Consider the following 15,579-nt stretch of genomic DNA (forward strand, 5'->3'; position numbering starts at 1 on the left):
GCATTGTGCCATGGCAATTATCCACTCTTACAGACACTTAGAGGATTTTCACACAGCTGGCCCGGCTACACTCACACAGAGCTGCTTGTTTAAGATCTGGCTTGCACGCTCCCACTCCAGGATAGACAAAGTCACACAGTGCAGACACACACAGGCTATTTGTGGTTAAACAGTACAATGCTCTCTTATTCTACTCTGCTCATGAGAGGTAACTTGCTGCTCCAGTCTGTCCCTCTCAAGTTTCACGAGATAAGCAAAGAGCATACAAAAATTATGGAATCCCAAAGACAAATCACTCAAGGATATTTTTGTGAAACAACACAACGTCGGCTTGACCCTTCTGCAATGCCGTGACCTTGGACGTGCCCTGGTCCAGTTTAGCTACTGGTTCGTTAGGGTTACCACCATGGGTAGGAATGTGGTTCTGAAGCTGCAAAATGTATTGATCTGACGGCATGGCTAAATCTGTAGATAAAAAAAACAATTGAGGCTCATTAAAAAGGAGGTAAAGAAGTCACCAAAAAGTATTCAGAAATGGCCATTTTTCTTATTTTTACACAATCAGTATTAGATTTGGAAGTCTTCCAAGTAATACAAAATATATATATAGCTTTCCCCAACAAAACCATATATTCGCCACTGCAAGAAGACAATCAGCTAAATAGTCACAATCGCAGAAAAAAAAAAAAATTACAAAAATTGCCTAAATGTATAGGTATAGTAGTTTTTCGTAGCCGACAGGCATACTGAATCCAGTTTTAGGAATTCTTGATGAGCTAGTAGCATGCATCTATGTCCAGATACTTTGTTCCAATGGGGGAGATTCATTAAGACTGGCGCCAGTTCGGCACTTTAGTCCAGATTTGAACTAGTGGAGTCTGTTGCTATAGTCTCCGCTGATTTTCGTCCAGAGAGTAAAGTAAATGTGAAGGGCAGGGCAAACCCTCCCCGCTCCCCAACCACCCCCTAGTGGCGCGCAGGTCAGAGAAACTCCAAAACCGTCGGGGAGAGGTAGATTAATGGGGTTACTCCGCCAGAAGAGGAACATCTCTTACAGAATCTTCCCAATGTATCAGTATAGCAAATTCTATGTTTTAGTTCATACAGATTTGTAGTGAGGTGTAAGCAAAATCAAAAAGATAAAATTTACCTGTGATCTTTCCCTGTTTAATCTTCTGTACTTTGTATTTTATAGATGACCCAACAAGTAGATAAACATCAGATGCTGGATGCAGAAGAATGTTTTCTAGAATAAGGAGTCGGACCTCTGCTGGTTTTACATTCTGCAATATTTTATGACAAAGAAAATAAGCTTTTTTTTTCTTTACAAAACAAGAAAACTAAATTTCACTATACGTAAAATTACTGCATAACTTGTTTTATACGATTAAGCTCATAGTTAAATATGTAGCAATCAACTTCAACCTGATAACTTGCAAGAAAGACACTTCAAGCCATTGAATGACTATTGAAAGGCAATAAAAAGCTTGCTGCAAACATTTATTCAGGGTGTAACTTAAAGAGGACCCGTTGGCCTAAAAAAAACACTATAGGATCTGCTTACTAAAGTACGGTAAGTAGCACTACCCCATTGTTAGCAGTATTAAAGTGCTAGCTTTATAGGAACCTTCCGAAAAAGCCAGGGAACACTGCACTGTCATACCCTCAGAACAGCGGACCGCTGCAAGCTTATTCAATTGGGCACAGTCCAAGGCGCTGCTTTTTCCCCAAACCGCCCCTCCCATGGGCCTTTAAGCGTGGACCGGCGTTCTGAGGGTATGGCAGTGCAGCGTTCGCTAGCTTTATCGGAATGTTCCGATAAAGCTAACAGTTTAACACTGCTAATAATGGGGTAGCGATAGGAGTTTTTTTTAGGGGGCGACAGGTCCTCTATAACAGCATTGCATAAATGAATAGTACAAATGTTATTTCTAAAAATCAACTTTTTAAATTATGCTATCGAGTCAGAAGGGCTCTGGGCCTGTTACCAAAGCACCTCAGTTTTATACTGTGCAGGAGCACGTCCCCATCCCACTGTGTGCTGAAACTTCCGCTGCCGATGTCAGATTACATCAGGCAGAGGGAGGGGGAACTGCTGAGGAAGCAGGGGGGGGGGGGTGATAGTGTATCACTCTTTGAAGCTACAGCCTTTCTGGCTCATTAGAATATTTTTAAAAGTCAATTTTAAAATGAAGGAGGCCATGTATAACAGATGCATTCATTATTGTGCCCCTAAACCTGAATTGACGGGTTATGCTGAAACTTCCTCTGCCGATGTCAGATTACATCAGGCAGAGGGAGGGGGAACTGCTGAGGAAGTAGGGGGGGCTGATAGTGTATCACTGTTTGAAGCTACAGCCTTTCTGGCTCATTAGAATATTTGTAAAAGTCAATTTTAAAATGAAGGAGGCAATGCATAACAGATGCATTAATTATTGTGCCCCTAAACCTAAATGGTTGCACAGAGAAGTTATGATGGAATTATTTGTACCTGATCTATGTGTTCAGTCTCTACTCATGGTTTTGTATTGTAATAACCAATGTAACTCATCACATATCAACAAGATAGGGCAGTGATGGCGAACTTTTTAGAGAAAGAGTGCCCAAACTACAACCAAAACCCACTTATTTACCCTGATGTGCCAATGTGCCATTTTAAGCAGTAACTTATTGCTACCTGTTCTTCCACTTCTTTAATTGTATCGGCCGCCTGATGCCACCAATACAGTTGAAAGAAGGTGGGCAAATTCAGACTATCATTGTAACTTCTCTCCAGGGTCTCTCTGTTTAGGAAGAATGGTGGGTCCAGCAGGAGGACCTCCTAAGATAATGCACTTCTTTTAACACCTTCTCACTTTTCAAGCAGTTCCAAACAGTCAATGAAGTGTCGCTGTAAAATAGTGCTGAGCGCAGCATTTCATAAGTTGCCTAGGACTGCAGGAAGATTTAATGGATTTGGTCCTGTTTGGTGAACGCTGTCCTAGGCTGATGGCCTGAGTGCCCATAGATAGGGCTCTGAGTGCCACCTCTGGCACCAGTGCCATAGGTTCACCATCACTGAGATAGGGGATAAGTTACAGATCACTGTGGTTTGACTATTGGAACCCCAATCAGGACAGGGAGGGGGGTCTCATAAGTCATACCTCAATTGCTCTGAAACAACCCCCCCCCCCCATCTCAAATCATCCACAGGCATGTCCCCTCCTGTCTCATTCACTTGCCTCATACACTGGTTCCATTATTCTTGACCGGAGTTTGGAGCTTCCAATTTTAATTCCAGACACTAGAACAGTGTCACCCTGTTTTGCAACTTTCTCCATCTCTGATATGTACGTTGGAGGTACATAGGTAGACTCCAAAAATTTAAGAATACTAAAGATAAAACAAAATAAATTTAAAAAAAAAAGAAATTTTAAAAAGTAACTCATTTATAGGATTATTTTTTGAATTTGTTGGAAACATTTCCATTTTGTCAACAGTAGATGTGAAAATAGGAAGACAAACACCCATCACATGGCTGAAAAACATTTTCTCTCTTACCGCAATGAATTGTGGGAATCTGAGTATCCATCCACATCAGTGTCCTTCACCACTGTCCAGTCAAAGGCCATGCCAGCCAATGTACTGAACGTATTACCTGCAAAATACCAGAAAGTGACACAAGTAAATCTGTGAACACATTGAAAGTAAAACAGGCACAGAGAAGAGCAATATTTTACCTTCAGAGTCCAAAGCTTGTATTTTTAGCTTCAGCGGCGAGTCCTCTAGATACAATTCTTTTGTAGTCGATACGATCTGAATGTCATGAACCAAGTCAACGATTGCATCACATCGAAGAACCTGTCCAGTATCTTTATAATGTGAAAAGAAAAACCTAAATAAATCCTTGCATCTCGAATGCCACTAAATGAAGGTGGCATGCATCTCAATTTTAGCAGCTTTGGGAGTCTCCAATATAGAGAAAATTGGGGAAATTTTCTTCTCTCGCTCCATGTTCCTGCATCTGGACAGAACTTCTGAGGGCCACAGGACCCATTTCATATCACATGCCAATTAATGGTATGGTCAGAAGGAACTTAAAGGGGTTGTCCCATTTCAGCAAATGTTAATGCTTGAATAATGAAAAGTTATATAATTTTCCAACTTTTCATTATACAGGCGGTCCCCTACTTAAGGACACCCGACCACTAGATAAAGACTGACCCCTCTGCCCACTGTGACCTCTGGTCAAGCTCTCTAAATGCTTTATTATAGTCCTCGGTTGCAGCTGTAAGGTGTCTTTAATGAAGCTTTATTGATAATCCTTGGTCCAATTACAGCAAATGAAGCAAGGGAAAATTTTTTGTCCGGAACTACATTTATAAAATACAGTTTCGACTTACATACAAATTCAACTTAAGAATTGTACAAACAATTTCATTTAGTTGGCGAAACTGGACAACCCATTTAAGAAGATTTTTAGAAGACAACCCTTTGCTGCCACAACTTCTCAATTTAAGCAGCTATGGATCTCTATAATTTGGAGATAATAAAAATAAATATGTGTCTGGTGTGAGCGACATGTGTTCCCATTCATATAGTATATAAGCAATGACTTACACACGTCTTCAGCAAAAATGATACTGGTGAGCCGTGTAGGGTGGGTAGCACGTGCTTGCACCACAGCCCGTTGCGAACACTGCTGGTCATCTATGTTTACCCGTTCAATACTGGCAACTTCAGGTCTGGTCGATGACCTAAAATAATGTTATGGAGACAAGAAATTAAATTTCCAATAAAATAAATATCAAAGTATAAAGTGAATAAATGTAATAAGAAAGCAAATTAAAATGCACTTATCGCGTATGCGCAAACACCAAGTCTCGCACAGCCGGCCGGCGATAGGTGCCGAGAGCTTGTTCCAGGCTCCACTAACATCTATGGAGCCTGAAGCCCCTCAGGCTGAATTGTTTTTTTAAAAAGGATTTGAAAATTATACAAGGGCATAAGAAGCTAAAAAAAGGGCAGATCCTGCCAGAGGGGGCACACACCAGCATAACCGTGTGCTTGGTTTACATTCCTTGAACCTGGTGGTAGAGGTCCTTTAACCCCTTAACGACTTGGCCTTTTTTAGTTTTTTCACTTCCATTTTTCACTCACCAACTTCAAAAATCTATAACTTTTTTATTTTTCCACATAAAGAGCTGTGTTATGGCTTATTTTCTGCGTAACAAATTGCCCTTCATAGTGACGGTATTTAATATTCTATGGTGTGTACTGGGAAGCGGGAAAAAAATTCCAAATGCAGTGAAAATGGTGAAAAACCACATTTGTGACGTTTTCTTGTGGGCTTGGATTTTACAGCTTTCACTCTGCGTCCCAAATGACATGTCTACTTTATTCTTTGGGTCGGTACGATCACGTGGATACCAAATTTGTATAGGTTTTATAATGTTTTCATACATTTAAAAAAATTTAAAACCTCCTGTACAAAATATTTTTTTTTTATTTTGCCATCTTCTGGGGCCAATAACTTTTTCATACTTTGGTGTACGGAGCTGTGGATAGTGTCATTTTTTGCGAATTTTGATGCCGTTTTCATTACTATAATTTTTGGGACTGTGCGACCTTTTGATCACTTTTTATTAATTTTTTTATATTTTTCAAAATAGCAAAAAAATGCCATTTTCGACTTTGGACGCTATTTTCCGTTACGGGGTTAAACGTAGTGAAAAAACATTATCATATTTTGATAGATCGGGCATTTTCGGACGCGGCGATACCTAATGTGTTTATGATTTTTACTGTTTATTTATTTTTATATCAGTTCTAGGGAAAGGGGGGTGATTTGAATTTTTAGGTTTTTTATTATAATTTTTTTTTTTAAAACTTTTTTTTATTTTTACTTTTACTATTTTTCAGACTCCCTAGGGTACTCTAACCCTAGGTAGTCTGATCGATCCTATCATATACTGCCATACTACAGTATGGCAGTATATGTGGATTTTACTCCCCATGCATTACAATGTGCAATTAGCACATTGTAATGCATGGGTTAAAACGAAGTAGCCTCGGGTGTTTGGAACACCCGAGGTTACCATGGCGACGGATCGCCGCTCCCCGTGACGTCATCGGGGAGCAGCGATCCACGACAAGATGGCGACGCCCATGCTAGCACCGATTGCGGGTGTTACCGGTAAGCCTTTGCTGCAATATGCAGCAAAGACTTACCGGCTATGGAGAGGGCTCGGCCCGCGAGCCCTCTCCATGCACCGGGACCCGGCGCGCGCCGTACTAGTACGGCGCGCGTCGGGAAGGGGTTAAAGGAAACCTACCATTTGATTGGATGCATTATGAAGCAAACATACCTTGAGAATGCTGTAGCTACACTGCTACCCCTGCAGGGAGCTCAGAGAGATGTAGCAGGGCTCACAGTGTAACAATGTAATGGTCTATTACCCTCTGTGTAATCATCTCATGCATCTCTGATCTGTCTCATCTTTCTCTTTCTTTCTTTCTATGTATAAAATGGGGTTAGAAAACCAAGAAAAAGGCTGGCACGACGCTATTATGGAGAGAGTCTTTTGGCAAGTTTAAATTGTTTATTTTGGAATAAACAATTTAAACTTATCAGAAGACTCTCTCCATAATAGCGCCGTGCCAGCCTTTTTCTTGGTTTTCTAACCCCATTTTATGCTTGTGACACTGGTTCAGCCTTTGCATAAAGCGAATACAGGCAAGCTGTTGGGCAGCTCTTGGAGTATCTCTACGCTCGATTTAAGCTATTTAAGGTGAGCGCGATTCTCAGGGGGGTTACTGTCCATACCCTCCCTCTCTATACATATCCCTCGGATATTTTAATTTCAATTTAATTTACTTTTTCCCATTTATCCTACGATAATACACGAGGCGCCGCCCTCTTGTTTTGCTTTCTTTCTATGTGTCAGTACAATGTCAGAAGCCAGATGAAAGTGTATATACACCTGTACACTGATAATGTAACCACATTGTCACCCCATGAACTAAATGGATAGTACAGTAATGTGTCTGCTTAGAGAGGCCCCGCCCACACCCTGGTATTTTGCACTGAGCAGCCGAGGGAGTGATGGGAGCTAAAACAGCAATAAAACTGAGTAAAGTTGTAAAGTAAAGTTTTAGAATGATCTTTGTGAACATCACTAGGGGATTAAAATGTGAGTTTTCTTTTGTGGGAAAACCCCTTTAAAATATAGAAAATAAAAAACAGCACAGCAGACTGAAAGCTGTGCCCAAGTTACAGTGTGTCCCCCATAGACAAGGAATGGGAAGCTCCACATGAACATGTGCATGGCCAAAAATGAGGATCCGTGGACCACTGTTTGCGAGCAGGGCATCATTGGTGTGTGAGGTCCACTCATGCACAAAATGACAGTAGAAAAGACACCCAGAGCTGCAAACACAGAAGGAATAGGATCTGTTCCGAGTTTTGCAGCTTGGGCAGTTGGCTCATACACAAGACCATGGAAATCATAGCCGTGTGTATGAGCCAATGAGCAGACAGACAAAAAATAAGGTGCTTTTGCAGGACTTACTAATAGATTACCTTTAAAGGGAACCTGTTGTCACCAGTTATTCACTAATAAACACAGTGACAGGTGTGCCACACATGCACATCTGGCAGAGGGCCCCAATACACTCCAGTGCTGACTAGGCAACTACCATAGAGGACGACATCAGCTGAAGGGAGGCGGGAATGTGCGAGATATCAGAGACGTCGACAGAGTGACTTGCATGAATAACACACGTCCCTTGGGACTCACTGCTCCTTCAGCCAGGTACAAAGTTAATTTTCTTGGGATAGGAACAACAAACTATGTTGGCCATAAATACTATAGAACTATGAAAACCTGCTGTTAACAGCTTAAGAAATGAAAATATGGTGCCAGCCTCCCTTTAAATACCTATACAACATTTCAGAAACTCTCAAAGTCCAAACACATGATGCATTGATTACAGCTTTGCTTTCATGTGCTTTTCTGTTCTGAATATCTCTTAATAAAAGCAACTGGAAAAACATTTAAAATGGTCCTCACTGTTATATATTCCTTTATGGTTTACCTTTGTAAAGGGAATTGCATACCATTTGAATTTTTTGTCTCTACAGGGGGAATTTATCAGGGCTTGTAAATCAGTTTTTTGGAAGATCCTGCACTGGCCATGGGCAACTAGAACAGTTTTTCTTAGACGCTTCTTCTACATCTACAGTGGGTTCATGCTGAAAAAAATGCAACACTTGCAGAAACCAGTCTTTAGGTGGATGAAATTTGGGATATCAGGAGAGAAGTAAGAAATGTAGCAAGACACTTAATACAGGTTTACATTAAGCAAAACCCTTTAGTTCACTCCCCACCTACTTCCTCCTAAGCAGAATGTTCTAAATGAGGAAACGAGTGCAAAACCATAAATGATATCTTCCCGCCTGTGATCCTCAAAATTAATTATTAACTCTTTAAAACCACTCCCTTACATTCCAGCCGGTAACAAAGCTACAGAGACATCTGTGCAAGGACAATGGCATACGAACAACACCTAGGGAAAAATATGAAAGCTATAGCAGTACTAGAAATGTATGCAGATATTCTCTTCACTTCTGTGACGGCCGTACTGAATAAAATGTTGGCAAAATCACCATTTTAAAAAGGGACTTTGGCTTCTTTGGCACTTTGCATAAGAACTTGCACCTGCTTGGGTTACACACTGCGTGTAAAAGGTGAGAGGAGGGGTGAGCTCTAATCACTGATCCCCTCTCCATAGAAAGCCATGGGGCTGCCACCGTATGAAGGCAATCTGTAGGACATGTCCAAAATTTTGCACAATGGCCATTGTGCTCTCCACACTGTGACTGGGTGCCATAGACCTCTACGAGGGCTGCGATGTGGCTGCAAATTTTTTTGTCCAGTTAAAAGCCCCCACAACACAAGCCTAATGGAAACTTTCTGAGAAGATAACAATAGGGCACTTTTTATTCCAAAATTCAAATCCTTAAAAGGTCACCAAATTTTTAACACAATTTTATACACTAAAACTACCGTATATACTCGAGTATAAGCCGACCCGAGTATAAGCCGAGGCCCCTAATTTTACCACAAAATACTGGGAAAACCTATTGACTCGAGTATAAGCCGAGGGTGGGAAATGCATTGGTCACAGCCTCCCCAGTATATACCCAGCCAGCCCCTGCCCCAGTGTATATACCCAGCCAGCCCCTGCCCCAGTGTATATAGCCTGCCAGCCCCTGCCCCAGTGTATATAGCCTGCCAGCCCCTGCCCCAGTGTATATAGCCTGCCAGCCCCTGCCCCAGTGTATATAGCCTGCCAGCCCCTGCCCCAGTGTATATAGCCTGCCAGCCCCTGCCCCAGTGTATATAGCCTGCCAGCCCCTGCCCCAGTGTATATAGCCTGCCAGACCCTGCCCCAGTGTATATAGCCTGCCAGACCCTGCCCCAGTGTATATAGCCTGCCAGACCCTGCCCCAGTGTATATAGCCTGCCAGACCCTGCCCCAGTGTATATAGCCTGCCAGACCCTGCCCCAGTGTATATAGCCTGCCAGACCCTGCCCCAGTGTATATAGCCTGCCAGACCCTGCCCCAGTGTATATAGCCTGCCAGACCCTGCCCCAGTGTATATAGCCTGCCAGACCCTGCCCCAGTGTATATAGCCTGCCAGACCCTGCCCCAGTGTATATAGCCTGCTGCCGCTGCCGGACAGATCGCACAGAAGATAAACAGGGGTCGCCGTAAAGGTGAGTTTAGATATATTTTTTTTTTTACTCGAGTATAAGCCGAGTTTGGGTTTTTTAGCACAATTTTTGTGCTGAAAAACTAGGCTTATACTCGAGTATATAAGGTAAGTGAATAAAATAATAATTGCTTCTTTCTGCACTTAGCTCCTCTAGCGTCCCCTCTACCCTCCTAATAAAAAAGTCTTTCTAACTTAATAAAACACCATTCAGGGCTTAGAAGAAGAAAAAACGCCCTTCACGTTGGGTTGCCAAAGCTCCTCTCTAGCCTGTTTTCATATGAATAGAAGATTGTTTGGAAGGTCGAAACGTTGGCTAGTGCCATCTATTTTTGTACTGTATGAAGGAACCTCATGGCACAAGAGTTATGTAGGGCACCAATTACTCGGATAACATGCCAGTGGGAGTCACAAGCTGCAAAATCTACCAGAAAAGTAATAGTTATGTGATCTGGCAATGCCGGTATCCTATGATTTATAGCGTGTAGATGGTTATAGTTAGACTGGGGCACACGACCGTGAATCGGTATGGTGGCTGGACCAACCACAGTGCAAAGGAGAGGACAATGATGATATAAGATGCAGGGAGCCCTTCTTCTTCACAAAATATCAGTGTCAGGCCACATATACACGACCGTATGAAAAAGGCTGTATGCTACCTGTACCGTACCGTTTTTTTTTTTTTCTTTTACGGGTTACATATGGCCACATTCATTTCAAAGGACAATACATCCAACCATTTATATTGCCGTTGTTAACACCACACCGTATACGAACCGTATAAAAATATAGAGCTTTTTCGTTTTTCAGTTCCGTATGCCCTTAGAAGTCTTTGGGGAACATAAAAATATGTGCTGCACACGGATTAAAAACTCACGTATATATACGGTGTCATGCGGCACGGAAATACGGGACTGGAGAAATCACACGTTCACGTGAATGCAGACTTAGGTGTCCCCCATACGTTCGTGTGAATGTAGCCTTAAATTGTAAGCAAGATTCCACTATGGCACCTTTGTTCCCTCTTGGATCATACATCAGACCCAACTTCTGCACTGTGGTTGGTCCGTGAAATCTGGCCAGCGCACGATGATTGATTTAAAAACCGACCAGAGTCATGTGGTTCTGGCCTTAATACGAGTTCCACATATGTTGCTAGACGTAAACTTCTGTTTGTTACAATGTTTCTATTATTTAAGGAAAATTTTTGAGTGAACAGTGACTGCACATACCATGAGGATATAATGAAGTGGTGACATGTGTCACGCGACTGGGTCACTAAAGTTATTTTCACCTGAAAAGTCAGCGGAACGGGATTTACGGTGTAAACACTTTGCATTCCTGTGATCGAAAGTTCCCTGTAGACCATTTGATCGCTGCACTGCCATACAGGCTAGGGTGATTTTTATGTCGCCACATGATCCTAGAGTTTTTATGCTCATGGAATACAACGTTGCAATTTTTACACAATGTAACTAGGGAAACAATGCAGAATCATAAAATGTACAAGATAGAGAGCAAGTAAGTTGTAGGACACTAGACATGAACTAGGACTATACAAAAAGTTGCACTATTGATTGGCTAAGGGATCAGACTGTAACATTCGACCTTGTGCGACTATGACGCGGCAGCCATAAAAATTCCAACACTTTTAGATTCAGGTCACAGGAGGCTTCCGGATAACAAACTTCAATGCAAGTTGTATGCAAAAAGTCAGCAATTTGACTTTTTATAGTTTGTGTCTGATGGCACGTGTCACCCTGCAGCCTAAAATAGTGGCACCAATGTTGACCGACTCCTAGTACAGTAACACATGTCACCATTCACACCTGCTGGATATGTGGTGACAAGTCACATGCGACTTCACCCGCACTCTTTTCAATGTAATCTGTGCCTAAGAGCGGGGGACTGTGAGTCTGTGGATTTTTTTACTTTTGAGGAGATTGCAAATACAAAACCTGTAATAGTGGTCACACCATAATAAAGCTCAAAATACCTAAATTACAGCAAACTTTATGTATTTGGTGCATGATGAAATAGTGCAGTTACAAAGCATATGGCAGATGCAGTGCCTGGCACAGCCTGCAGTGTGTGGGGGCAGCACTCACCACTTGTAGCAGCCCTCTGTCACCTCCAGGGTGAAGTTTATCCGGGTGCCTCTGGTGAAGGGCAGTAGCACTTTCGGGACATTCAGTTTGGACGGCAAAGCAGTCTGTAAGATAGTCAGGGCTATCACTGCGAGCACCCAGCGCTCCCTGTGCCCCATGCTGGCCTCCGGGCGACTCTCCTGCACCCTAGGAACGTGATAGTGAGGTACAGCGCCTCCCGCAGGCTACAATGTCCCGGGCGCTTCTTCCGCTGCCTCTCTGGACCACTCCGCCGCAGGCTCCACAGCTCCGGTGTCTCTAGGAGGCCGGCGGCTTATCTGCTCCCGCCATGTGTTTCATCGCCTCCTCCTCCTCCTGCACATGCCGCTATCTGGAGAAAGAGCCGTAAAGAGAGGAGGCCGGGTGTGCTGCACAGTAACACAACATGGTGCCCTCACCTACACGCCTCAGGGGGGATGCTGTATACTGCTAGAGAGAGGCTGTATACAGTATATACCATCTATAGTGCACCACACGCCTCGGGGGATGCTAGAGAGAGGCTGTATACAGTATATACTATATATAGTGCACTACACGCCTCAGGGGGGATGCTGTATACTGCTGGAGAGAGAGGCTGTATACAGTATATATTATATATAGTGCTCTACACGCCTCAGGGGAGATGCTGTATACTGCTAGGGAGAGAGGCTGTTATATAGTGCACTGCACGCCTCAGGGGGGATGCTATATACAGTATATACTATATATAGTGCACTGCACGCCTCAGGGGGGATGCTGTATACTGCTAGAGAGAGGCTGTATACATTATATACTATATATAGTGCACTACACGCCTCAGGGGGGATGCTGTATAGTGCTAGAGAGAGAGGCTGTATACAATATATACTATTTATAGTGCACTACACATCTCAGGGGGGGATGCTGTATACTGCTGGGGAGAGAGGCTGTATACATTATATACTATGTATAGTGCACTACACTACACGCCTCAGGGGGGATGCTGTATACTGCTAGAGAGCGGCTGTACACAGTATATACTATATATAGTGCACTACACATCTCAGGGGGGGATGCTGTATACTGCTGGGGAGAGAGGCTGTATACATTATATACTATGTATAGTGCACTACACGCCTCAGGGGGGATGCTGTATACTGCTAGAGAGAGGCTGTATACAGTATATACTATGTATAGTGCACTACATGCCTCAGGGGGGATGCTGTATACTGCTAGAGAGAGGCTGTATACAGTATATACTATGTATAGTGCACTACACGCCTCAGGGGGGATGCTGTATAGTGCTAGAGAGAGAGGCTGTATACAATATATACTATTTATAGTGCACTACACGTCTCAGGGGGGATGCTGTATACTGCTAGGGAGAGAGGCTGTATACAGTATATACTATGTATAGTGCACTACACGCCTCAGGGGGGATGCTGTATAGTGCTAGAGAGAGAGGCTGTATACAATATATACTATTTATAGTGCACTACACGTCTCAGGGGGGATGCTGTATACTGCTAGGGAGAGAGGCTGTATACAGTATATACTATATATACTGCACTACACATCTCAGGGGGGGATGCTGTATACTGCTGGGGAGAGAGGCTGTATACATTATATACTATGTATAGTGCACTACACTACACGCCTCAGGGGGGATGCTGTATACTGCTAGAGAGAGGCTGTACACAGTATATACTATATATAGTGCACTACACATCTCAGGGGGGGATGCTGTATACTGCTGGGGAGAGAGGCTGTATAAATTATATACTATATATAGTGCACTACATGCCTCAGGGGGGATGCTGTATACTGCTAGAGAGAGGCTGTATACAGTATATACTATGTATAGTGCACTACACGCCTTAGGGGGGATGCGGTATACTGCTAGAGAGAGAGGCTGTATACAGTATATACTATGTATAGTGCACTACACGCCTCAGGGGGGATGCTGTATACTGCTAGAGAGAGGCTGTACACAGTATATACTATATATAGTGCACTACACATCTCAGGGGAGGATGCTGTATACTGCTGGGGAGAGAGGCTGTATACATTATATACTATGTATAGTGCACTACACATCTCAGGGGGGATGCTGTATACTGCTGGGGAGAGAGGCTGTACACAGTATATACTATATATAGTGCACTACACATCTCAGGGGGGATGCTGTATACTGCTGGGGAGAGAGGCTGTATACATTATATACTATGTATAGTGCACTACACGCCTCAGGGGGGATGCGGTATACTGCTAGAGAGAGAGGCTGTATACAGTATATACTATATATAATGCACTACACGCCTCAGGGGGGATGCTGTATACTGCTGGGGAGAGAGGCTGTATACATTATATACTATGTATAGTGCACTACACTACACGCCTCAGGGGGGATGCGGTATACTGCTAGAGAGAGGCTGTACACAGTATACAATTGGATCAATGAAGAAGGCAGTGGTCTGGCACCAGCCGACCACAGTGTTGTGTACCTTCAGTGAAACTCGGCATGGATCTTGACAGGGTAGTTAAGCCATATTGCACTGGTCTGCATAACGGTGGTGCTCAGCAGAAACAAAGACAGTCCAAATGTAAGACGTAGAAAGTAGCGGCACTCACCAATACAGTGCGAAATGTATCCTTTATTGAGGTGCGTACAGGAACAGAGCGGGGCCAGGCAATACAAATGGAGTTTCAACATTTTTTGCTGTAGTGGGACCAAGGATTATCAATAAAGCTTCATTACAGACACCTCACAGCTGATCATTGCAGTCTGGTACTATAGTAATGTATCCAGAGACCTTCAACAGAGGTCACAGTGGGCAGAGAGGTCCGTCTTTAACTAGGGGTCGTCCGTAAATCGGGTGTCCTTAAGTAGGGGACCGCCTGTGTATACTACATATATATACACACTATCTATACTATCTACTATATATACTATCTATAGTGCACAACACGTCTCAGGGGGGATGGTGTATAATACTGTTGGGGAGAGGCTGTATACATTACATACTATCTATAGTGCACCACACATCTTGGGGGATGCTGTATACTGCTATGGGGAGAGGCTGTACACAGTATATACTATATATATATAGTGCACAGCACGTCTCAGGGGGATGCTGTATACTGCTAGGAAAAGAGGCTGTACACAGTATATACTATTTATAGTGCACTGCACGCCTCAGGGGGGATGCTGTATACTGCCAGGGAGAGAGACCGTACACAGTATATACTATATATAGTGCAGTACATGCCTCAGAGGAAATGCTTTATATAGTTTATATAGTGCACTGCACACCTTAAGAGAGAGGCAATATACAGTATATACTATATATAGTGCCCTGCACGCCTCAGGAGAAAGGCGCTATACAGTACAGTATATATTATATATCATGCTCTGAATGCCTAAGGGGGGATGATCTATACTGCTGGGGAGAGGGTCTGTATTTAATATATTGCACTGCACACCTCAGGAGAGAGACAATATATAGTGCCCTGCACGCCTCAGATGAGGAGGGTGCTATATGCAGCTGGAGAGGCAATATACAGTATATACTATATTGAGTGCACTGTACACCTCAGGGAGATGCTTTATATATCTATGGAGAGAGGCTATATAAAGTATATACTATATGTATATACATATATATGATGCTGTATACTAATAGGTACAGAGGCTGCAAAATATAAAATACCAAGATA

General features: G+C 43.0%; 1 protein-coding gene across 1 annotated transcript in view; it reads right to left on the reverse strand.

Moving 5' to 3' along the window:
* Positions 1-12,253, reverse strand: part of NUP210 (nucleoporin 210) — a 57,600-nt gene extending 45,347 nt beyond the window's left edge. Inside the window, exons 1-7 of the mRNA XM_072128135.1 lie at positions 11,866-12,253; positions 4,600-4,736; positions 3,720-3,851; positions 3,541-3,637; positions 3,222-3,372; positions 1,151-1,283; positions 303-465 (exon numbers count right to left, since the gene is read on the reverse strand). Of these exons, the coding sequence (XP_071984236.1) occupies positions 303-465; positions 1,151-1,283; positions 3,222-3,372; positions 3,541-3,637; positions 3,720-3,851; positions 4,600-4,736; positions 11,866-12,023 (971 nt within the window). The 5' untranslated portion in view covers positions 12,024-12,253. The remainder of the gene's footprint in view (positions 1-302; positions 466-1,150; positions 1,284-3,221; positions 3,373-3,540; positions 3,638-3,719; positions 3,852-4,599; positions 4,737-11,865) is intronic.
* Between the last annotated feature and the right edge of the window lie 3,326 nt (positions 12,254-15,579).

Source organism: Engystomops pustulosus, chromosome 10 (genome assembly GCF_040894005.1).
Source record: "Engystomops pustulosus chromosome 10, aEngPut4.maternal, whole genome shotgun sequence".
Taxonomy (NCBI): Eukaryota; Metazoa; Chordata; class Amphibia; order Anura; family Leptodactylidae; genus Engystomops; species Engystomops pustulosus.